General features: G+C 43.4%; 1 protein-coding gene across 1 annotated transcript in view; it reads left to right on the top strand.

Annotated features, from left to right (window-relative positions):
• Positions 1 to 25934, top strand: part of LOC126091953 (transportin-3) — a 211400-nt gene that overhangs the window by 42520 nt on the left and 142946 nt on the right. Inside the window, exon 5 of the mRNA XM_049907291.1 lies at positions 15859 to 16022. Coding sequence (XP_049763248.1) covers positions 15859 to 16022 — 164 coding nt within the window. The remainder of the gene's footprint in view (positions 1 to 15858; positions 16023 to 25934) is intronic.

Raw genomic sequence — 25934 nt, 5'->3', positions numbered from 1 at the left:
AAAAGTGAAAATAGAAGGAAACAAAACCAAACATTCAACACAAACCAAAAGAAATTTTACCAGACAATAGATAACACACACATTAAAATAGACAATCCACCAAACATAACAGACTTTGAACACTTCTGGAGCAACATATGGTCAAACCCGGTACAACATAACAGGCATGCAAGGTGGATACTAGCAGAAACAGACACATAAAAGATGATACCACAAATGCCTGAAGTGATAATTTTCCAACATGAAGTCACCCGAGCAATTAATTCTACTCACAATTGGAAAGCCCCTGGAAAACATAAAATAGCAAATTTCTGGCTAAAGAATTTCACCTCAACACATTTACATCTAACTAAATTATTTAACAGTTACATTGCAGACCCATACACATTCCCTGATAACACTTACATGTGGAATAACTTATCTGAAACCTAAAGATCAAGCAGACACAGCAAACCCAGCAAAATATCGCCCCATAACATGCCTACCAACAATATACAAAATATTAACTTCAGTCATTACACAGAAATTGACACACACAACACAGAACAAAATTATAAATGAAGAACAAAAAGGTTGTTGCAAAGGAGCATGAGGATGTAAAGAGCAAAGCAACTGATAATACACTCCTGGAAATTGAAATAAGAACCCCGTGAATTCATCGTCCCAGGAAGGGGAAACTTTATTGACACATTCCTGGGGTCAGATACATCACATTATCACACTGACAGAACCACAGGCACATAGACACAGGCAACAGAGCATGCACAATGTCGGCACTAGTACAGTGTATATCCACCTTTCGCAGCAATGCAGGCTGCTATTCTCCCATGGAGACGATCGTAGAGATGCTGGATGTAGTCCTGTGGAACGGCTTGCCATGCCATTTCCACCTGGCGCCTCAGTTGGACCAGCGTTCGTGCTGGACGTGCAGACCGCATGAGACGACGCTTCATCCAGTCCCAAACATGCTCAATGGGGGACAGGTCCGGAGATCTTGCTGGCCAGGGTAGTTGACTTACACCTTCTAGAGCACGTTGGGTGGCACGGGATACATGCGGACGTGCATTGTCCTGTTGGAACAGCAAGTTCCCTTGCCGGTCTAGGAATGGTAGAACGATGGGTTCGATGACGGTTTGGATGTACCGTGCACTATTCAGTGTCCCCTCGATGATCACCAGTGGTGTACGGCCAGTGTAGGAGATCGCTCCCCACACCATGATGCCAGGTGTTGGCCCTGTGTGCCTCGGTCGTATGCAGTCCTGATTGTGGCACTCACCTGCACGGCGCCAAACATGCATACGACCATCATTGGCACCAAGGCAGAAGCGACTCTCATCGCTGAAGACGTCACGTCTCCATTCGTCCCTCCATTCACGCCTGTCTCGACACCACTGGAGGCGGGCTGCACGATGTTGGGGCATGAGCGGAAGACGGCCTAACGGTGTACGGGACCGTAGCCCAGCTTCATGGAGACGGTTGCGAATGGTCCTCGCCGATACCCCAGGAGCAACAGTGTCCCTAATTTGCTGGGAAGTGGCGGTGCGGTCCCCTACGGCACTGCGTAGGATCCTACGGTCTTGGCGTGCATCCGTGCGTCGCTGCGGTCTGGTCCCAGGTCGACGGGCACGTGCACCTTCCGCCGACCACTGGCGACAACATCGATGTACTGTGGAGACCTCACACCCCACGTGTTGAGCAATTCGGCGGTACGTCCACCCGGCCTCCCGCATGCCCACTATACGCCCTCGCCCAAAGTCCGTCAACTGCACATACGGTTCACGTCCACGCTGTCGCGGCATGCTACCAGTGTTAAAGACTGCGATGGAGCTCCGTATGCCACGGCAAACTGGCTGACACTGACAGCGGCGGTGCACAAATGCTGCGCAGCTAGCGCCATTCGACGGCCAACACCGCGGTTCCTGGTGTGTCTGCTGTGCCGTGCGTGTGATCATTGCTTGTACAGCCCTCTCGCAGTGTCCGGAGCAAGTATGGTGGGTCTGACACACAGGTGTCAATGTGTTCTTTTTTCCATTTCCAGGAGTGTAGATGCTAAAACTAAACAAAGGTCACTACACTACGCATACATTGATTACCAAAAAGCTTTTGATAGTGTACCCCACTTATGGTTACTACAAATACTGAAAATAAACAAAGTAGAACCTAAATTGATACAGTTCCTAAACATAGTAATGAAAAATTGGAAAACCACACTTAATATCCAAACAAATTCAGATAATATCACATAACAGCCAATACAGATTAAGTGTGGAATATACCAAGGAGACTCATTAAGTCCTTTCTGGTTCTGTCTTGCTCTGAACCCACTATCCAACATGCTAAATAATACAAATTATGGATACAATATTACTGGAACATACCAACACAAAATCACACATCTGCTATACATGGATGATCTAAAACTACTGGCAGCAACAACTCAACCAATTACTAAAGATAACAGAAGTATTCAGCAAGGATATAAATATGGCTTTTGGAACAGACAAATGTAAGAAAAATAGCATAGTCAAGGGAAAACACACTAAACAAGAAGATTACATATTGGATAACCACAGCGACTGCATAGAAGCGATGGAAAAAACAGATGCCTATAAATATCTAGGAAACAGACAAAAAATAGGAATAGATAATACAAATATTAAAGAAGAACTAAAAGAAAAATATAGACAAAGACTAACAAAAATACTGAAAACAGAATTGACAGCAAGAAACAAGACAAAAGCATAAAAATATTTATGCTATACCATTATTGACCTACTCACTTGGAGTAGTGAAATGGAGTAACACAGACCTAGAAGCACTCAATACTCTTACACGATCACAATGCCACAAATATAGAATACATCACATACATTCAGCAACAGAAAGACTCACATTAAGCAGAAAGGAAGGAGGAAGGGGATTTATCGACATAAGAAACCTACATTATGAACAGGTTGACAATTTAAGAAAATTCTTAATAGAACGAGCAGAAACTTGCAAAATACACAAAGCAATCACTCATATAAATACATCGGCTACACCACTGCAATTTCATAACCGCTTCTACAACCCTTTAGATCACTAACTTCAACAGATATGAAGAAAGTAAATTGGAAAAAGAAAACACTACATGGCAAGCACCCGTATCATCTAACACAGCCACACATTGATCAAGACACATCCAACACATGGCTAAGAAAAGGCAATATATACAGTGAGATGGAAGGATTCATGATTGCAATACAGGATCATTCAATAAACACCAGATATTACAGCAAGCATTTTATTAAAGATCCCAATACCACAACAGATAAATGTAGACTTGGCAAACAACAAATAGAAACAGTAGATCACATCACAAGTGGATGTACAATACTAGCAAATAGAGAATACCCCAGAAGACATGACAATGTAGCAAAAATAATACATCAACAACTTGCCATACAACATAAACTAATAAAACAACACGTTCCCACATACAAGTATGCACCACAGAATGTACTGGAGAATGATGAATACCAATTGTACTGGAACAGAACCATTATAACAGATAAAACACCACCACATAACAATCCTGACATACTCACCAATAAAAAGAAGAAATTAACACAACTAATCGAAATATCCATACCCAATACAACAAATATACACAAGAAAATAGGAGAAAAAATTGAAAAATACATCCAACTAGCTGAGGAAGTCAAGGACATGTGGCATCAGGATAAAGTTGACATTATACCAATTATACTATCAACTACAGGAGTCATACCACACAGTATCCACCAGTACATCAACGCAATACAGCTACATCCAAACATACACATACAACTACAGAAATCTGTAATTATTGATACATGCTCAATTACCTGAAAGTTCCTAAATGCAGTGTAACATATACAGTACAGTTAAAAGGAAGTCGCACTTGATCAAGGTTCACCTCATTTTCCATTTTTAACCAGACATAACCTCTGAGAAAGGAAAGAAATAATAATGATGATGATGGATGATGATGATGATGATGTACCAAAGCAGTAGCTGAAAGCTTCTGTTCCAGTACTGAAATGGTCAAACCCATTTCATTTGCCTGAAAAGTTATGGCCAGTGTTTTCTGGAGTGTGAAGCGGTTACTTTGGAAAATACTTTGTAAATTTGTAAATTATCTGGGACAGCTGTATGTATCTGAGTGGGCTTGGATTGCAGAAAGGGGTTGGGGGTATCCTCTTTATCAGGACAGTGCATTGCTCTCAAACATGCTTTGGCAATAAGAAAACGATTTCTTTTTAAGTAAGAACAGTTGAGTCTTCTACCTTATTTAACTGATTTCCATTTATTCCTCCAACTAAAGATATATAACGACTATTATTTGTAGACCTTACAGAATCACACTTCATCCTAGAATCTGCTCAGTGGAATTAACATTGGACACAGAGCATTGGCCTAAATTGGAACTATGGGGACCTAAATAAAACAATGAAGCTGAGAAATTTTTCAGTTTGCCCACAAATTTGCCCATTTCACAATTTCCCATGGCTTCCCACAGACTTGTAACAAGTGTTAGGATGCTTCAGTTAGCATTGTGTTGCTAGGTTCTTTTGACGCCAATTTCTGTATTTGCCAGTGAGCTGAATGGATCTTCGTAACACTGTGTAACCTCTTAGCCTTCCAATAAAATAGTGAGAATGTGAAGATCAGTAGGTAAGTTAAACTTGCCACTTGAGTGGTTTCAAATGGTGAACATTTCAGAGAACTGAGGCAACGGGGCCTTCTGGCTCCGTCTCAGGGTGGGTTCCGTAAAGGCCGCTCCGCCACCGACAATCTGGTGAGCCTTGAGTCGGCCATCCGTACAGCCTTTGCCCGCCGTCAGCACCTGGTCGCTGTCTTTTTCGACATGCGGAAGGCGTACGATACGACATGGCGTCATCACATCCTTTCTACGCTTCATGGATGGGGTCTTCGGGGCCCTCTGCCGATCTTTATCAGAAATTTTCTGTCGTATCGTACCTTCCGCGTGCAAGTCGCGGCCTCGTATAGTTCCTCCCTCGTCCAGGAGAACGGGGTACCCCAGGGCTCTGTCCTCAGTGTCTGCCTGTTTTTAATTGCAATAAACGGTCTCGCTGCGGCAGTAGGAAATTCTGTCTTCGCTTCCCTGTATGCTGACGACTTCTGTCTTTACTATAGTTCTATTAGCATTGCAGCAGCTGAACGTCAGCTACAGGGCACAATCCGCAAGGCGCAGTCTTGGGCTGTAGCGCGTGGTTTTCAGTTTTCGGCTGCCAAGACCCGCGTTATGCATTTCTGCCGGCGCCGAACGGTCCATCCTGAGCCGCGGCTTTATCTTGCCGACGAACTTCTTGCTGTGGTGGAGACCCACAGGTTTTTGGGTGTCCTTTTTGATGCCCGGTTGACTTGGCTGCCTCATATCCGGCAGCTTAAACAAGCGTGTTGGCGGCATCTCAACGCCCTGCGTTGTTTGAGCCACACCCGCTGGGGCGCCGACCGATCTACCCTGTTGCGGCTCTACCAGGCGTTAATCTAGTCTCGCCTGGATTATGGGTGCCTAGCTTATGGCTCAGCATCCCCATCTGCGTTGCGGGTGCTGGACCCAATTCTCCACAGCGGGATACGCCTTGCCACTGGTGCTTTCCGCACCAGCCCTGTGGACAGCGTCCTAGTGGAGGCAGGTGTACCTCCACTGCGGTTCCGACGCCAACGTTTGCTGGCCGCTTATGCTGCCCATGTTTTTAGCTTGCCCGGGCATCAAAATTATCGTGTCCTGTTCCCGCAGTCAGTCGTCCATCTGCCAGACCGTCGGCCCCGGTCGGGTTGTCCGATCGCCGTACGCATCAAGGAGCTTCTCTGCGGGCTTGGGTTTTTCCCAGTTCCACCTTCTTTCCGGGCGCCTCTGCGTACACCCCCGTGGTGTGTTCCTCGCCCTTGGCTTCGGCTCGACTTGGCACAGGGCTCGAAGGACTCGGTCCCTCCAGAGGCCTTCCGCCGCCGCTTTTATTCTATCCTGGCCACGTATCAGGGCTCTGGAATTGTTTACACCGACGGTTCGATGGTTGCTGGTCGTGTCGGGTATGCGCTAACTCTAGGGGACCATTCCGAACAACGGTCCTTGGCGGCTGGCTGCAGCGTTTACACTGCTGAGCTAGTCGCCATCTTTCGTGCCCTAGAGTATATCCGCTCCTGCTCAGGTGAGTCCTTCGTTATCTGTAGCGATTCCCTGAGCGGTTTACGAGCTCTCGACCAGTGTTTTCCTCGTTCTCGTCTGGTGATGGCTATCCATGAGTCCCTGCATACTCTTGCGCGTTGCGGCCGCTCTGTGGTCTTTGTGTGGACCCCCGGTCATGTCGGTATCCCGGGCAATGAACATGTTGACCGCCTGGCGAAAGAGGCCACGAGTAAACAGTCTCTGGACGTTGGCCTCCCAGAGACTGATTTGCGGGCAGTCCTCCGCCGAAAAGTTTTTGCGCTTTGGGACGCTGAATGGCGCAATTGGATCATGCCCAATAAACTCCGTGCCATCAAGGAGACGACGACTGTGTGGCGGTCATCCCTGCGAGCCAACCGCAGGGACTCTGTCGTCCTTTGTCGGCTCCGCATTGGCCACTCCCACCTGACACACAGTTATTTACTGCGCCGGGAGGACCCTCCTGCATGTCGCTGCGGGGCGGCTTTGACAGTGGCCCACATTTTGTTGGCCTGCCCCCTTTTAGCTGTGGTCAGGCAGACATTTGCGCTGCCTGATACGCTCCCTGCCCTCTTATGTGATGACCCTGGTATGGCTGACTTAGTTTTCCGTTTTATTCGGGCAGGGGGTTTTTATTATTTACTCTGAGTGTTTGTTCTGTTCTTTTGTGTTGATTCTGGCCATTGGCCTACGATTTTACGCTGAGTTTTTAATGTGTTCTCGGTGGTTGGCTTTTCCTTTTTATCTCTATGGTCGGCCAACCACTGTCACATTCTGTGTGATTTTAATTTGTTTCGTCTGATCTCTGTTGGAGTATTTCTTGTCCTGTGTCGTCTGACGTCTTTCCTGTTGTTCGTTTTTTTTTATTCTCTTTGGGTGGTTTTACTTTTTTTGGAAAAAGGGACCGATGACCGTCGCAGTCTGGTCCCTTTAATCCCCCCCAAACCAACCAACCAACCAACTGAGGCAACAATAACTGAACTCAGATGTAGTGAGCTGGAATGCATTGTAGCTGTTGCTTCAAATGTGGTTTTGTTAATATATTTATTTAATGGTAGTTTTGACCATAAGTTAATCTTGGAGACTTCCACATCAAGGATGTGGTAATCACTTTAAAATCCAAAAATGTTATTTCTTGAACACTACATTTATGAATAAACTTCCCACACTATTTGTGATTTAACAAGTAATATATTTTCCTAAACTTTAAATACACTAACCACTCGTACTAATCTAACATCTTAAAGCTTCTGTGTATAAGATCAGTGTCAAAACTGCAGATTTCATCTCACACTCATTACAGTGCTTTTCCATTGTTGATATTGTTGTTATTGGAAAATCTGCACACCTCCAGGACAGGATGGTGATCCATGGAATACTTATGAGAGGACTTCAAAATGTAAGTCACCCATTATTATGTCACACCAAGTAACTTTTATTGAATGATCCACTATGTTTAAAAGTGACACAGATATACAACACGATTTTTCAACAGTCATCAAGTACTCTCAGAACAATCTACCACTTGTTCAATTGCTCGAAGATAGAAATCTGCTCCTTGGTCATGGAGCCATTCAAGAACCACTGTGTGAATGTTTTCATTGTTGGAAAATCTGTGATTGCTGCAAATCAGTTCCTCGATTGTCTAGACATTGGAGTCTGTGGTAGATGTCAATGGCCTCACTTCGCTGTCGGCATCACCCACATCTGTGCAGCCTTTTTCAAATTGTTGACACCATTTCTTTATGCCTGGGCACTACATTGTATTTGGTCCCTGTTAGAATTTATGTTGAATCTATTTATAGTATAGACTTTTGCCAACAAGACTCAAACTGTCCCACATACTTCAACTTTGGAGTGCACTTCCAGTTGTCACACCATTCCACTTACTCACTGTGATGCACCTGTTACTCCTACCACAAAAGAACTTTATCTGCAGGAAACCCAACACATGTATTCTCTCTGACTGTGCACCACCCTTGTTGCACAGTGGTCTTAGTATGGGACGACATGTGGAACTTACTTTTTGAAGTGCCCTCCTATTTCTTCTCGCTAAGTTGCCACAATCAGTGTCCTGTGTTGAAGTGGTGCATCATCCCTCAATATGTCTCACCAGATGCACAATAAACATAAAGCCAACACACGGTATCTGCATATTTATATTATACAAGTTGTTTAATGTTTTTCCCCTTATTACATAAATAACTTTCATTGCAGGTTCTGAGAATTCCTGTGAGAGGTGATGTAGATGTGGGGCGGACAGTCCCTTCTCTTAGCACCCTTCTGCCGTTTGTTGTGAGCCTTGTGTTTCATTATTCCCCATTTATGATTGGTGTCAGATTACAATTTCTGTCATTTAGTATATAGAGCATCAGTGAGAAGGAAGAATGTTGTAGAGAAATGGGTGTGCAAACATCACATCTACATTACAAGCAAGAAATAGATGAGAAGACCCTACTGTTGAGAAAGTGATGATAAAACTCATTTTGGTAGTTAAATTAACAGTTTAATGTTAACAGATTATTGCTACAACAGCTGCTGATGACATGTTGCAGACAAATGGAGAATTCAACAAATATTATTTCTAAAGCGTCAGTACGCTGAAGAGATGAGATGTTCTAATATACACTCTGAGATGAAATAAAGATATACAATGAAGGAATTATCCGAAAGGGACCGAAATCAGTAGATGTGATGTACATTTATAGACAAACATATAACAATTGAGGAAAAATTGGATAGTTTATTCAAGAGAAAGAACTTCACAAATTGAGCAAGTAAGGAATGCATTAGTCTCCCTCTGCCCCTTATTTAAGCAATTATTCATCTTGGCATTGATTGATACAGTTGTTGGATATCCTCCTGAGGGATATCATGCCAAATTCTGTCCAATTAGTGCATTAGGTTGTCAAAATCCTGATGTGGTTGGAGCACCCTACCCATAATGCTCCAACCACACTCAACTGGGGAAAGATCTGGCGATGGTAAGGTTTGGCAAGCACAGAGATAAGCAGTAGAAACTCTTGTCATGTGCAGGTGGGCATTATCTTGCTTAAATGAAATCCCAAGGTGGATTGCCACGTATGCAACAAAACAGGGTGTAGAACATTGATGACATGCTGCTGTGCTGTAAGGGTGCCATGTATGACAACCAAAGGGATCCTGCGATGAAAAGAAATGGCATCCCAGACCATCACTCGTGGTTGTCATGCCATATGACGAGCGACAGGTTGGTATCCCACCGCAATCCAGGGCATCCCCAGACATGTCTTTGCTGGTCATCGGGGCTCAGTTCAAAGTGGAGCTGAGCACCAAAGACAATTCTACTCCACTGAGTGAGATTCCAGGATGAAGAAGTGCCAGGAGATGCCCCAGACAGCAGTGGGATACCACCCAACCATCCCCTGCTATATGACCCGACGACCAGGACTGATGATCTGGGGGTGACATTTCTTTTCATAGTAGGGTCCCTTTGGTTGTCACCTACAAAGCTCTTACAGCACGGCGGTATCTTGACAGTGTTCCAGGCCCCATTTTTGTTGCCCAGAAGTGCCAGGAGATGCCCCAGACAGCAGTGGGATACCAACCAACCATCCCCTGCTATATGACCCGATGACCAGGACTGAATGGCAAGCCACCCTGGGCTTTCATTTAAGTAATATTATACCCACCTGCACATGGGAAGAGTTTCTAGTGGTTAATACTTGTCAAACCCTATGTTGGCCAGCCAAGTCGCTAGACCCTTCCCCAGTTGGGAATGGTTGGAGTATTATGGGCAGGGGGCCTTCTATTGCGCCAATTAAACAGAATTTGGCACAATATCCCCCAGGAGGACATCCAACAATTCTATCAATCAATGCCAAGCCGAATAACTGCTTGGCTAATGGCTGGAGGTGGACCAATGCATTACTGACTTGCTCATTGAGTGAAGCTCTCTCTCTGAATATTGTCCAGTTTTTCTGAAACTGTAATCATTTGGTTTTCTGGTCATGCACATCACATCTACCTTTTTTTGAGTGTATTTACATTACTGAAATGACTTCAGGTGGGTCAGTAACAACATTTATGTAATTGCATTTGTGAAAATGTTTTTAAGAATGGTGTGTACTGTTCTGTCTAGAAAACTCCAGCTGCATTCTCGTCACATGCATTCTGCTCAGCTGTGGAGTGTAGATTCCATTACAGATGCATTGATTGCTTTTAGCACTGCATATGTATACAAAACATATTGACTGTTGTGCAACACTGTCACAACAAACAAAACATGCAGAACTGGTGTCGCTTTCTGCAACTAACAGCAAGAAAATATTGTCCCATAAGCTTCTCACCTATTTGTAACAGACTTCCAGTTACAAGCAAGCTGTATAACTAACAAATAGTCTGCCCTATATCCCCACCCTCTCTCCCAACCTTGACAAGTGGTATTGAGGTTCAAAGAAATCCAATAAATTTGACATTGGTGGTCCATTGGTGGTCATGTTACACATCTAGAAACAAGATATATTGAAGCAACTACTCCTCATCAAGATTAGCCAATCTCCTGAGGAAGGCCAATGCAACATGGCCAAAACATTATTTTGGCATTTTAAAATTTTATGAAATTATTGTTTCAGTACACTCAGAAGGATTTGATAAGATTGACATCAGCTGTGGAAGCATGCATACTTTTATTAATGAGTCTCTATGCCCAACAGCCTAGGGTAGAACTGTTGAGAACCCCAAGTTGTGATGACTTTCTGCATCTGCACTTGCACATTCTCAAAAGTAAGCTGCAATGCCACTGCTCCACCAGCTGACCTTCTCCTCCTTGTGTGTGTGTGTGTGTGTGTGTGTGTGTGTGTGTGTGTGTGTGTGTGTGTGTGTGTGTGTTTTAGTCCTTAGGCCTGTTCAAAAGTGGACTTGTCCCATGGTGAAATAATTACTGCTACTCTACATTTATTGTCACATGTTGGACACTGCAATATGTTTATATACTTATGAGTAAAATGTACAGGGAACATGGCAGCCATACAGATCCTGAACAAAAATATGGAGAGAGCACAACAAGAACGATGTAGTTTCAAGTGTTTCTTGGACACTGAATTATTCTTGTATCTACACGAAGCAGTGACTAGTCAGCAGGGTGATTTCCAACAGAAGTGACAGGTCTGTAATTGGTATTATGGGAAAAGGGGCAGTTCCACACAGCATATTCAGGTTGTACATAGACAGTGAGAGAATACCACAATGCAGCGACTGAAACCAGAAACAGAGATCTTACATGCCACTGTCACTATGCATTAATTGTACTTCGTGTTGCAACTGTAGAGACATATACAAAGTAGAAGGCTGGTGCACGTTGCGTTCTGTGCAAAGAGGGACAGAGAACACTAGCAATGGTGTTAAGTGCTCTCTTATCTTTGTGCCAGCCACACACACTCTTGCTGTTCTTTCCCCCGGAAACTGATATTGCTATGATGCGTTTCACAAGGGAAATCAGTTTCTGCTTCTTAATGTGATACTTGTATTTGCTTTGTTATCCATAATGAACACGACAATTGCCATGTTGTCTTAATATACTTAAAATAATATACCAAATGTCCATCAGGCACCCCCGGTATCCTACACTACATAAAGTTTCAGCAGAATGTTGCTATTGACTTTTGTAACATGGAGCATTGCCCTTTTCTATTGTGTGTTGCCCAACCACCCACTTTCTTACCTGCACATCACTATAACATCAGTGGAACGGAAAAGTAGTCTCCTGTTGTGTGGGAGCTGTAATTGTCATTGACGCATGTTGACCTGCACCGGAAGAAAGGCATTGTCCAATACAGCTTACTTAAAGCTCTCTAGGATTAGACAGAAGGAAGAAAATAAATTCAATAAAGACAATATTAGGCATCTCCTCATATCAGAAAGGAGTGTGCATTCTGAAGTAATGATTGTAGTGTCACTGTCTCTCATTTTATGTACTTACTTACTTTCCGTGTCCGGAACTAGACTTCAGACTTCCAAAAATCAGCAGCCAATATGGCCTTGTCATTTGCCTCCCATAAGTCATTCATTGTGCAGGGCTGGTCTAAATATGGACAGATAAGCAGATGTTGAGGATCCTGGACAGAGCAACACAGACAGAGAATGTTCTCATTCTCTTTTAGGAAACCCTATTGCTGCAGGTTTGTCTTGCACTTTGGCACTTCTACCCTCATACGGTTTAGGGTTCTCCAGACTGTGTATGGTAGGTCTCCACCAGGCGCCAGTTCTTCTTTTATATCTTTATGGGGGTTTCTCAGGTTGATTTCCCACCTTTTCAAACGATTCTCTGCAGTCGACCCTTCCAGGGCTCGGGTACGTGACAGGAAACTCTTCCTCGAACAAAGCCATTGGTCAGCAGGCTGGTGTCCATATAAAGGATGACGCATGTCCTTTTCTTGCTTGGTTTTTTCGGCTTCGGCAGCGATGTCACATCGTATGTTGGGCGGTGCGATCCCCGTGATTAAATACATCTCGTGCACTGGGGTTGGCCTCAAGCATCCGGTAACAATCCGTGCTATTTCATTCACCGTGACATCAACTTTTCTCGCGTGTGTTGATGCAGACCATACTGGAGCAGCGTATTCCGCGGCTGACACACTGAGCGCAAGGGCTGACGTTCTCAGGACTTTTGGGTTTGCACCCCAGGATCTGCTGGTTAGTTTCCTGATGATGTTGTTTCTAGTTGAGACTTTTTCCCTTGTTGCATTACAATGATGTTTATAGGTCAGTGTGCGATCCAAAGTGACACCAAGATATTTGGGCATTTTACAATGCTAGAGACGTTCGCCTCTCCATATTACATTTAATTCACGATTTGCCTCCCTGTTCCTTAAATGGAATGCATAGACCTGCGTCTTGGAAGGGTTCGGCCTTAGGTGGTTTGCCTCATAATACTGGGAGAGAGCTTCCAAGGTACTGGTTAATTTCTCCTTTACATCCATAAAATTGTTACCTTTGGCTGCAACTGCAGTGTCATCGGCATACATAAATTGGCGTGTGATGTTTGGCACGGGTTGGTCATTTGCATATATATTATACAGAGCTGGGACGAGGACGCTTCCCTGAGGTAGGCCATTCCTCTGATTTCTCCACCTGCTCTTCTTGCCCTGGAGACAGATGAAAAATCTCCTGTTATGCAGGAAAGTACCTACCAGTGATGTTAAATGGTAATCTCTTGTCACATTATATACTTTCCTAAGGAGCCTCCGATGGTTTACGGTATCATATGCAGCTGAAAGGTCTATGAATGCCACTCCTGTGATCTCTTTCCTCTCAAACCCATCCTCGATGTGTTGGGTCGGTTCAGGACTTGACCGCAGTACGATTTGCCTGGTCGGAAACCTGCCTGTTGTGGGATGATCTGTTGTTCCAGGACGCTTTCTATGCGACTTAGCGTCAGGCGTGCCAAGATCTTAAAACAGTGACATAAAAGAGACACAGGTCGGAAGTTTTATGGATTATCAGAGTCCATTCCTAGTTTCAGAAGTGCAACCACTCGTGCTTTCCTCCACATCTTTGGAATATGGAGCCTTTCTACACATGCGTTTATGAAATCTAGCAGCCACTGTAGGGTATTACTGCCAAAGTTTTTAATTTGCTTAACTCTAAGTTCATCGATACCAGGAGCTCTGTTAATCTTGTAAATGCTGCCTTGAGATGATGATTTTCCTCTGCCGGATCACGTGCTAATGGTTCCTGGTACTTTCTGCCGTGGGTTTTGCCATTCATAAGGAGTGTAGTGGCGATTTGGTCTGCCTTGACGTTAGTAAATTTATCATTTGACTTTGTGGTGTCACCGTTACGGTTCTTTAACAGTTTCCAAGTCTGCCTACTGTCACTTTCATGTCCAGGTTCTCCATGAGGTCACACCATTTGGCTTTGCGGTTCTCAGCTATGGCTGACATGAGTTCATCGCCTGCTAGAAGTGTCTCATCATCAAATGGATCATTATCAAAGAGCTTCTGGTATCTTTCCAGTAGTGGCTTTGCGTCCTCAAACAGTCTCGTAATATACTGTGTTCTGCATCCTTGTGGTGTTGTTTTCCTAGACACCTTCTGAACGAGTTTGACAAATGAGTCGTACATCTTGGGTTGTGGGGGGATTTTTGTTATTTCTGCATCAATGAGCTCTCTAAATTTCTTCCAAATGGCCTTTTTAAAATTGAACCTTCTTTTGAAAGGAACTTGTTCAGGCTTAACAACTGCATTGGCCATGCAAATTATGGGCCGATGCTGCGTATGGGGAATTGGCTCCCCAATCAGTTTTCCACATTGGCCAGCGAGTTTCATGCTAACAAAGATGTTATCGGGATTGTACCCTTTCTTCCATCTGCCACTATTAAAGGAGCTTGGCAGTTTCGGGTCATATATGAGCAGTAGATCGTGTACCTCAGCCCAGGCCTCTAGTTCCACTATGCTGCTGTTAGTTTCTTTATAGCCCCATGTAGTGCTCTGACAGTTGAAATCACCCAATACAAAATTAAAGTCTTGGTAACTGAAATTGCCAGGCTCAGTGAAAACAAAATCTGATTCTGGGGGTTTGTACACAGAGGTAACGTTATACTGCTGAGTTCGAACAGTTAATATCTCGATGTCTTGCCTGTCAGTCAATGATGCAAAAGTGACTCTTAATTCCTGGCCTGGCGAAGATGGCACTACCGTATCGTTCATGTGGTCTCTCCAAGATCATCTTCATTCCATCTATTTTGGGTGTGGGTCTTGTACTGCGCCGATGAGTTTCTTGAATCGGGAGGAAGTCACATTGATATTCTTTACACAAGTTAGATAATAAAACTTCTTTGTCTCTCGATATTCCTTCAATGTTTACTGACATTATCACAAGTGGCCTTAGAAAAGACCGTTTGGGTAGGGCCTTATTGGTCTTCATTTTCTCAGAAGTCCGTTCCGGTTGTTGAAGGATTAGCCGCTGATAAATCAACGTTGCCCGGGGTGCGCCCGATTGCGGTTCTCGTTTGTATCTTGCTGTCGCAATCTTTGGGGAGGCTCCTTCATTGCACCCCATTTTATGTACTTGAGTCAGAATACAAATTGGCTAGTAGCTAGCTGTTTACTGGACATCTACCATAGCAACAACCAATAATTGGAGAATGTGATAGATCATATATTCTTTCAATAATTGTCATAATTTGTTCATCAGTTATCTCATCCATGTGGTTGTAGATTAAAGTGATCTCGCAGAGCTTCTGTGGTTGGCCCCAATCGAAGCATAAGCTACAGAATGGTTGTTTGTTGATGATTCTTTCTGACCATTCTGATGATAAAATTCTGCAAAAGTTGTATGCTGTTATATGTGGAACAATGATATAAGGTAGGGTATACGCTATGGATTGGAAATATAGTTGCTAAGTTACCATGAGTATTATAGAAGTGGAAATGAAAATGGGTCTCCCAGTTTAATAGTTTCATTTTGTTACTTGCAAGACCCATTAAATAAAACATAAACAGAAATAATTTTATTATTAGTTTTATTTTAAGGTGCTGTGTGCAGTTATTTACTCACAATTCAAAGGCCGATAGTCTCCTCTCACTTTGAGCTGAACAGAAAGTTCGAAAAAAATGATTTGGTACAGTAATCATCACCATTTGCTCTGCTTCTACAAAGTATTTATGTTCATTTTTTGTCTACAGGCAGTTCCAGCAGTTCACGAAGCTGCCACAGACTGTGTTTGTGCATTACTACAATGTCTGGAAGACAACAATAATCAGCAAACACTAGAACTACAGTTATTCTCAAGTGTGATGTCCCTGGAAGAGAGCTTCCACCTGTCAGTTGCCCATGAAGATCAAGAAAAGTTGGTTATATTTATTTTGTTGTTTGGAAATCTGTATTTGATTTCACTAATTCAGCTGAATTTTATCCACAATAAAACTAAAAAATTAAGAATACCATATTTTTTGTCATCCAGTTCCCACTATTTGTGGACTTCAGCTTTGCTTAAATTGTGAAGTAGTTTGGAGAGTGCATGAAATTTTTCCAATAAACTGATTTAGTTTATGAGAAGATGAAATCACTGCTTCTGTCACAGTCATAATGAAGTACCAAGTTCTGCATGCGTCACGAACATTACTGAAGGCGCTTTGAGTATTAGTTTGCCAACCCAATTTATCTGTTACTAATGTGACAACAATATTTTTCACAAGTTAATATTTCTAATTGAAATATCAAACACTTGGCAGATAAGAATACTGAAGTAGCAGACAGTAATAAGTGTTTCAAATATTTTCTGTCTTTGTAGTATTAAAGTGGTAGTTGTTGAAGAGACATGCAGGAGGAGAGTCACTATTTATACACTCCTGGAAATTGAAATAAGAACACTGTGAATTCATTGTCCCAGGAAGGGGAAACTTTATTGACACATTCCTGGGGTCAGATACATCACATAATCACACTGACAGAACCACAGGCACATAGACACAGGCAACAGAGCATGCACAATGTCGGCACTAGTACAGTGTATATCCACCTTTCGCAGCAATGCAGGCTGCTATTCTCCCATGGAGACGATCGTAGAGATGCTGGATGTAGTCCTGTGGAACGGCTTGCCATGCCATTTCCACCTGGCGCCTCAGTTGGACCAGCGTTCGTGTTGGACGTGCAGACCGCGTGAGATGACGCTTCATCCAGTCCCAAACATGCTCAATGGGGGACAGATCCGGAGATCTTGCTGGCCAGGGTAGTTGACTTACACCTTCTAGAGCACGTTGGGTGGCACGGGATACATGCGGACGTGCATTGTCCTGTTGGAACAGCAAGTTCCCTTGCCGGTCTAGGAATGGTAGAACGATGGGTTCGATGACGGTTTGGATGTACCGTGCACTATTCAGTGTCCCCTCGACGATCACCAGTGGTGTACGGCCAGTGTAGGAGATCGCTCCCCACACCATGAAGCCGGGTGTTGGCCCTGTGTGCCTCGGTCGTATGCAGTCCTGATTGTGGCGCTCACCTGCACGGCGCCAAACACGCATATGACCATCATTGGCACCAAGGCAGAAGCGACTCTCGTCGCTGAAGACGACACGTCTCCATTCGTCCCTCCATTCACGCCTGTCGCGACACCACTGGAGGCGGGCTGCACGATGTTGGGGCGTGAGCGGAAGACGGCCTAACGGTGTGCGGGACCGTAGCCCAGCTTCATGGAGACGGTTGCGAATGGTCCTCGCCGATACCCCAGGAGCAACAGTGTCCCTAATTTGCTGGGAAGTGGCGGTGCGGTCCCCTACGGCACTGCGTAGGATCCAACGGTCTTGGCGTGCATCCGTGCGTCGCTGTGGTCCGGTCCCAGGTCGACGGGCACGTGCACCTTCCGCCGACCACTGGCGTCAACATCGATGTACTGTGGAGACCTCACGCCCCACGTGTTGAGCAATTCGGCGGTACGTCCACCCGGCCTCCCGCATGCCCACTATACGCCCTCGCTCAAAGTCCGTCAACTGCACATACGGTTCACGTCCACGCTGTCGCGGCATGCTACCAGTGTTAAAGACTGCGATGGAGCTCCGTATGCCACGGCAAACTGGCTGACACTGACGGCGGCGGTGCACAAATGCTGCGCAGCTAGCGCCATTCGACGGCCAACATCGCGGTTCCTGGTGTGTCCGCTGTGCCGTGCGTGTGATCATTGCTTGTACAGCCCTCTCGCAGTGTCCGGAGCAAGTATGGTGGGTCTGACACACCGGTGTCAATGTGTTCTTTTTTCCATTTCCAGGAGTGTATTAGTTTGGCATTTCCTACAGTTCTGTTAGAATGTGACATATTATGCTGGTAAAGTATCTAGTGTGTTGCAGCACATAACTAGAACACTTCTGTTATGTGCCTCTTGGATTTCATTTTCACATTTATAATCTTTTCCCTTGAGCATGAAACTGAAATTTAACTGGCCGATATATTAACATGATTTGAGACAATCATTTTGACCTTTAACAGTAAGAAGGAAATCAAACTTTGAGTGCAATGATACTCCATGTACTCATTCTTTAATGTTCTCCTCACTAGAATTGCACTAATGAAGTGCGAGTAATTTCTGCTTCTCTGTGCGCTGTCTGTAAAAGTTTGATATAGATCTTAACATGCATCTCCCTTCTTTCCTACATATAATAATTTTGTTTTACAACTACTTGCGTAATAAAAATATTGTTCCACCAACAACTATTAATAATGATTATTTGACCAACTATTAGCCTGTTTCACTTGTACAGCCATTTTATTGTTGCTGCTGCTGCTGCTGCTGCTGCTGCTGCTGCTAGTGGTGGTGGTGGTTTGAAACCTGGTTTTATGCAGCTCTCTACACTAGTGTATCCTGTGCAAGTGTCTTAATCTTTGCCCAACTACTTTAACCTTCATTTATTTGCACCTGCTTACTGCCTTGAGTTCCCTTCACAATTTTTACTCCACACACACTTCCCTTCTTTACCAGTTGATGACGCCTCAGGATCTGTGCTGTCAACAAACCCTTTATGTTGGTCAAGCTTTGCCATAAATTTCTTTTCTAATCTTCAACATTTGTCTACACCAACACATTTCAAAATTACTTCTGTTTTTCTCAGAGTTTCAAACATCTTGCAACATTTTACACTGTGTATTCCTTTTATAGGTAGACATCCAATGAATGTGTCGTGATTTTTCTTCAGTCTTGCTTCCATTATCAAGTGCAGTGTCAGAACTGCCTTGTTGGGGCCTTTACTTTTCCGAAAGCGAAAGTCATAGTCCTGTAGCAAATTCTCAATTTTTTTTTCCATCCTTCTATACATTATCCTCATCAACAGCTCCAATGCATGAGCTGTTAAACTGATTATGCGATGGTTTTCTCACCTATGTGCCTTTGCTTTCATTGGCGTTGTGTGGATAATATTTTTGTGGAAGTCTGATGGTATGTCACCAGTTGCATTGATTTTCCACACTAACTGTAATAGTTGTTTGGTTGCCACTTCCCTTTGCACACATCTTCTCCCTCAGAGAGACATTCATATCTCTTTTCATCTAACCACTCTCTCCTCTGTGTTTAACAGTGGTATTCTCATGGCACTCTTAAATTTAATCACCCTTGTTGTGAATTTCACCAAAGGTTGTTTGATTTTTCTATATGCCAAGACAGTTGTCCTGACTGTCGTTTCTTTTTTCAAGTTCTTCTCATCTTTCCTGCAGCCACTTTGCTTTGGCTGCCCTGTATTTCTAAGGGATTAATATTGCTGTGTTCCTGTGTTTCTTTGAACATGTACTTCCTTACTTTGTCGATCATTTGAAGTGTTTCTCATATTAACCAAAGTTTCTTCTCAGTTACCTTCCTTGTATCTTTGTCCTTCCAATGTCTGTGGTTTCCCTTTGTAGAGATGTCCACTTATCTTCAGCTGAACTGCCTACTGAGCTATTCATTATCACAGTATCCTCTCATCATTTCTCAGTAGTTACATATCCCATTTCCTTCCACACTGATTCTTCCATACGATTCTCTTAAAGTTCAGTCCCTCAACTGCGATTTGACTGTATATGCCTTACAATCCAATATCTGATTTTTGGAATCTCTGTCTGACCATGATGTAATCCACTATCAGTTAGTATTTCAGACACAGGAGCCCAAGTTAAAAAGCAAGTCTTGCACTAGGTGTGGCAAGTGAATATAAACTACAGTCGTGAAAAAAAAACAAACACACACACACACACACACACACACACACACACACACACACACACACACAGCTGTGCTCCAACATTATGCCAGCTGGACACACAAAACCAGCATTGTGTTTCGCCATGTGGACTAGGCTGCCATGGGGTTTGTATCGGGTGGTATGGTTAGAGGAGAGGGGGATTGGAGGAAGGAAGGGGGTTGGGATTGGGAGCTAGTGCATGGGAGGGGGAAAGCAGGTTTGGGAGGCCTAGGAATGGAGGAGGGAGGGGCAGCAGGTGCATGGGCTAGGCATGTGATACAAGGGTCCTGGAGCCATTGAGGTGCAGCACTTGATGAAAGTGATGTGTACACATGGGAAACTGTTGGGTAGAGGGTGTGGGGACACTGTGTTAATGAAGACTGAGGCCAGGAAAGTTAAGGGAGAACTCCCATCTTTGGGGTTGGGAGTGGGAGTGTAATAGGGATTGAACAGGACATTGTGTAAGTTGAGTGGGCAACGGAATACCCCTGTAGGAGAGGTGAATGTTCTGTCGCACATCCAACCTACACAATGTCTTGGTCCATGGATCATCTCCCTGAGGAAGACCCAGATATACAAGACCTGTCGAATCCATCCACAAAGCACTTCCTATTCCAGTCCTACTACCACAGGCTTATCATATCCTTGTGAAAGCATCCATGTCGTATACTAACTCTACTGCAATTGCTGAACAGCTATTTTTGTCTTTATGACAACCAACCAGCTGCCCACTAAAGTAGATGGCCAACACCAAAATATGACCAATAACAAAGTTGACACCGAGCGAGGTGGCGCAGTGGTTAGACACTGGACTCGCATTCGGGAGGACGACGGTTCAATCCCGCGTCCGGCCATCCTGATTTAGGTTTTCCGTGATTTCCCTAAATCGCTCCAGGCAAATGCCGGGATGGTTCCTTTCAAAGGGCACGGCCGACTTCCTTCCCTAATCCGATGAGACCGATGATCTCGCTGTCTGGTCTCCTTCCCCGAAACAACCAACCAACCAACAAAGTTGACCACCCAGTAGCACAACATGCTAGAGTTCACTGGCCACTAAACAGCCCAGGCCATCTTCATCTTTCCCTCCATCTACATCTACATTGACATCTATAGATGTACATGCTCTGCAGCCCATCATGGTGGAGGTACACTGTGTGGCTATTAGCTGTTTCCTTTCCTGTTCCACTCACAAATGGAGTCGAGCAAAAACAACTGTCTGCAAGCCTCCATATGAGCCCTAATTTGTTGTATCATAGCTTCGTGGTCCTTATGCGAAATTTATGTTAGTGGCAATCGAATCATCCTGCAGTCAGCTTCAAATGCCAGTTCTCTAAATTTTCTCAATAGTTTTCCTAGGAAAAAAGGTTGCCTTCCCTCCTGGGGTTCTCATTTGAGTTTCCGAAGCATATCTTTAATCCTTGCATGTTGTTATAACCTATCCATAACAAATCTAAAAGTCTGCCTCTAAAATGCTTCAGTGTCGTCTTAAATCCAACCTGATACGATTCCCAGACACTCCAGCAGTACTCAAGAATGGGTCACACTAATGTCCTTTTTGTAGTTTACTTCACAGATGAGCCAAACTTCCAAAATTTTCCCATAAAGAGAGCTTCACCATTAGCCTTCCCTATCACAGTCCTCTAATGCTCATTCCATTTCATATCACTTTGCAACATTATGCCCACATATTTAAACAATGTGACTGTGCAATGCAGATACTACTAACACTATATCCGAACATTACAGGTTTGTTTGTCCTAATCATCTGCGTTAACTTACATTTTTCTACATTTATGCTGTCCTTCATCGTACCAACTAGAAATATTAATCTAAGTCATCTCGTATAATTCATCACCAGCTTTTCTCCACTACATAGATGGTAGTTATCCTTCCTATACATCCTTTAGTCCTGTGACCCTCCTGGCCTCCTTCACTGTTAACAGACTGTCCTCACACTCCCTACCAAATAGTTTCCCCTACCTCTGTCGTGCCACTCCTCCCAATCCTCATCACCTCCTTCATGTGCCACACCCCACTTGCTGTGGGACCCGTAAAGCACTTGCCTAGCCCATATATCTATCACCCCTCAGCCCTGCATTCCTAACCATCAAACCGGTTGCCTCCCTCCTAGCTCCCCACCCTCAGCCCCTCTTGTTGCCTCCTGCCTCTCTCTCCCCTACCCACACCACCTGATAAAAGCGTAACCCCACCCTAGTCCATCTGCCAAAATACAATGCCGGCATTGTCTATGTGTGTGCTGTAGCTTGACCGGGGATTTATGCAGATAGCTGGCAAGTTTCTTCTCTTTTCTGTGTATGCCTGTTGACAAATCAATGCTTCTGCTATCCAGAGAGTGGTCTACATTACTCCCAAAGTAATTATGTACTAGTTTTGTGATGTTATGCGTGACTACTTGTCGTAGACATTGGGAGATATGCCTGTCATCTTGATGGCTAGGTGGGTTTGAGTTAGGTTTGAAAAGCTATATGGCTGAAATTAGCCAATAATGCAGGGGACCAGTGTTTTTCACTATAAAGTTATCAGAATTGGGGACCAGTAAAAAGGAAAAAAGTGTAGATAATTTTGAAACAACTTATTCAGTATTGTCAGTGGATGATGCAGCCAGCCACAAATACTATTTAATTGTTTTATTCTAGTGCCATAACCGGTTTCGGGCTACCATTCCCATCTTCAGATGGCTAATATTTAGCATTACATAGATGTTTTCATCAACACTCAAATATTCTTGTGCAGTGTGGGGCAGATGACAAGCTGTTGATCAAAACATTTAGGTAACGAAAAATATTAACCATCTGAAGATAGGCGTGGTAGCCTGAAACCAGTTATGGCACTAAAATAAAACATTTAAAAAGTATTTGTAGTCGGTTGCACCATTCACCGACTATCATTAATGGCTGCGGAGTTCACTAGATACAATGTGAACAAAATATTATTCATTATTACCATCAAAAATGAAGGATGAAGTGCAGACAGAAAATTTAAAATTGAAAGTGTAAACTGTAATCAGTAAGGTGTAAATAATGCTTAATGCAAGTATATGTTGGACATGTAACAACATAGAGATATGTTTCAGTAAATTCAAAACTTTAAGAATCAGTAAGTGCTATAAGCTTTCTTGTTCTTCTGATTCTTCTTCTTTGATTTTTTTTTAAGCAGATGAAAGACTGTATTCATGGACGTAAAGAGGACAGAGTTATTTGATCTTTGATGATAATGCCAAAGGTGAACTGGTAGCAGAGGCTCTTCCTCAGGGATACAGGCTGCTTAGAACAGAGGCAAAGAAATACCTTCTGGCAGTGAAATGGAATTGAGTTGCCTGGTTACTGCCATCCTTATACACATTCTGCCTTTATTTTGGACAGAGATTTCAATAATATTGCTTTAGAAATTTAAGAATTGACACTCGTTGGTCTAATTTGTCAGCCTAGTTGCACTTGCTGCCTCTTATATCTGTTCAAATATACCTTGTACTTCATTGACAGTTGTTTTTATGTTGTCCACATTCTGTTATGTTGTACTGTTTCCCACAACCCCTCAAAATGTAACTGTTCACACCACCATCTTTAGATGTTAATGTTCGAACACAGCATTAGTAGTGTTCTGCTTGACACACCCACATTCTTTAAATGTCTGAGCATAATGTTTCAAAGTGAAACAAAATGGAACGGGCATGTGAGGATTGTGGTAGGGGAGGTGAATAGTCGACTTCGGTTTATTGGGAGAATTTTAGGAAAGTGTGGATCATCTGTGAAGGAGACCACATATAGGACACTAATGCAACCTATCCGCAAGTACTGCTTGAGTGTTTGGAATCTGCAGCAGGTCCAATTTGAGGATGACATTGACACAACTCAGAGGTCAGCTGCTAGATTTGTTATCAGTTGTTTTGAACAATACTCATATATTATGGAGATGCTTCCTGAAGGGAAGATGATGTTCTTTTCAAGCAACATTGTTGAGAAAATTTAGAAAACCAATGATTTGAAGTTGACTGCAGTTAGAGTGTACTGCCGCCAATGTACATTTCTTGTAAGGAGCATGGAGATAAGGTACGAGAAAGTAGGGCTTTTTTCTGAAATAAGTAGTAGAAATACTTGTTATATGTTAATCAGTTAACAAGATTTGGTGCAGAAAAATGCATTTGCAATTTTTTCTTGTGTCATTATTTGTACATACAGAAATGAAACCACCAGTGTTGTTTATTAGCAGCTTGAGAAGGATATGAGTGTTCACTCTTGCTTGCAGCACATTGAAATAGTTAGAAGATTGCAGTTCACTTGCACTAAACTGTGTTGACAGTGATAAAATCTAGAATATTGTGATAAACTATTTGTATTAGTTTATGTGAAAGTGACATGTATCCATTAGGGCACTATTATGGATTCATTCCATGAACATAACGCCACAGAGCTACAGAACATTGTGGGTAATATCTGGAGAGTACATGTAAATTTTTCATATAATGTAACAGCGGATACTTGATGTGGTCAAAGATTACCATTAGTGCACCTTTCACTCTACATATTATCTGAAACACATCTTTGGCCATATGCTGCTATCATAAGTGATACTTTCGTTAATATAAATTATATTGCCAGTCTCTATTGAGCTTAGTTGGCGGAATACCTTTTACAATTAGGTCAGCATGCTCAGGGGTCTTGAACCCATTTCTTGTCTCTGGGATGCTTGAAACACACACGACAGGTCATTTGTGTCCCATGGATGTTCTAGATCTACCAGTTGCTCTTTCTGACAAGTTGCACAAGAAATTTCAGCATTAATGTGATTAACTTTATGCCACTCAGGTGCAAGTCTGTGCTGCCTTTCACAGTGACTCCACACATACTAGTAAAAGATATTTTTATTTACTTTGCTCTTAATGGAAGAACTGTTTTGCCATATTTTGAGTCATAGAGAGAACGGTTAAGAAGTTCCCGTATGCATAAACCGAATGTTGAGAGACAGGTTTGCAGATTAGCATTATAGAAGGGCTATGCAGAAAGTAGGGAACATTTCCGTGTGATGCCGCTAGGCGCCCCAATCACGTATATTTTTGTATGTGCATGCTCGGCAGCTCAGGCATCATCAATCCTAAAACCTCTAGAAATTTATCGTGAAGTGTGTGGAAACAATGTAATGCGTGAATGTTCCGTCTGGAAATGGTGCATTCGGTTTAAAAATGGCCGAATCAACGATCATGATGAACAGAAGAGTGGACGCCCGAGAATTGTGACTGATGATCTTAAGTTAATGAAACGATTTGTGAAAACAGCCGCTTCACAATAACGGAGCTATCACTTTCTTTTCCACAAGTTTCACGGACTTTGTTGTTTGAAATTGTCACTCAGAAACTAGGCTACCTCAAGTTTTGTGCATGATGGGTGCCCAAAATGCTTACAGAGCACCATAAAGAACAGTGAATGAGGGCAGTGTTGACATTTCTGGAAGCCTACCACAAACATGGTGCTTCGTTACTGGATCAAATCATAACTGGTGATGAGACTTGGGTGAAATATGTCGATTGTGAGACAAAATGACAGTCCATGGAGTGGAGGCACACAAGGTCCCCTCCAAAAACCAAGAAAATGTTTGCAAACCTTGCCAGCAAGGAAGTTGATGGCAACAGTGTTTTGGGATAGGCAAAGTGTGCTTGTTATTGGTTTTTCTTGAACGTGGAGCAACCATAAATTCTGCCTGGTACTGTCAAACTTTGCACAGCCTTAGGAGAGCAGTTCAAAACAAACACCGAGGAAAGCCGATGTCCAAAATTTAGTTTTTGCACAACAATGCCCAAATTCACACGGCAAACCTCACCAAAGAACTCCTTAATTCGTTCAAATGGGAAATTTTTCCCCATCCACCCTACAGTCCCAATCTTGCACCAAGCGACTTCCACTTGTTTCCCAAGATGAAGAACTGGCTTGCAATGCAGCGGAACTCCAGGCGGGCATGACTCACTGGTTGAAGTCTCAGGCGGCAGAATTTTACGACGAAGGTCCTTCAAAGCATGTCCACCGCTATGATAAGTGCCTCAGTGT

The sequence above is a fragment of the Schistocerca cancellata genome, chromosome 7 (genome assembly GCF_023864275.1).
Source record: "Schistocerca cancellata isolate TAMUIC-IGC-003103 chromosome 7, iqSchCanc2.1, whole genome shotgun sequence".
NCBI lineage: Eukaryota > Metazoa > Arthropoda > Insecta > Orthoptera > Acrididae > Schistocerca > Schistocerca cancellata.
The sequence above is the reverse complement of the archived record's forward strand: the minus strand, read 5'-3'. Positions and strand labels throughout refer to the sequence as shown.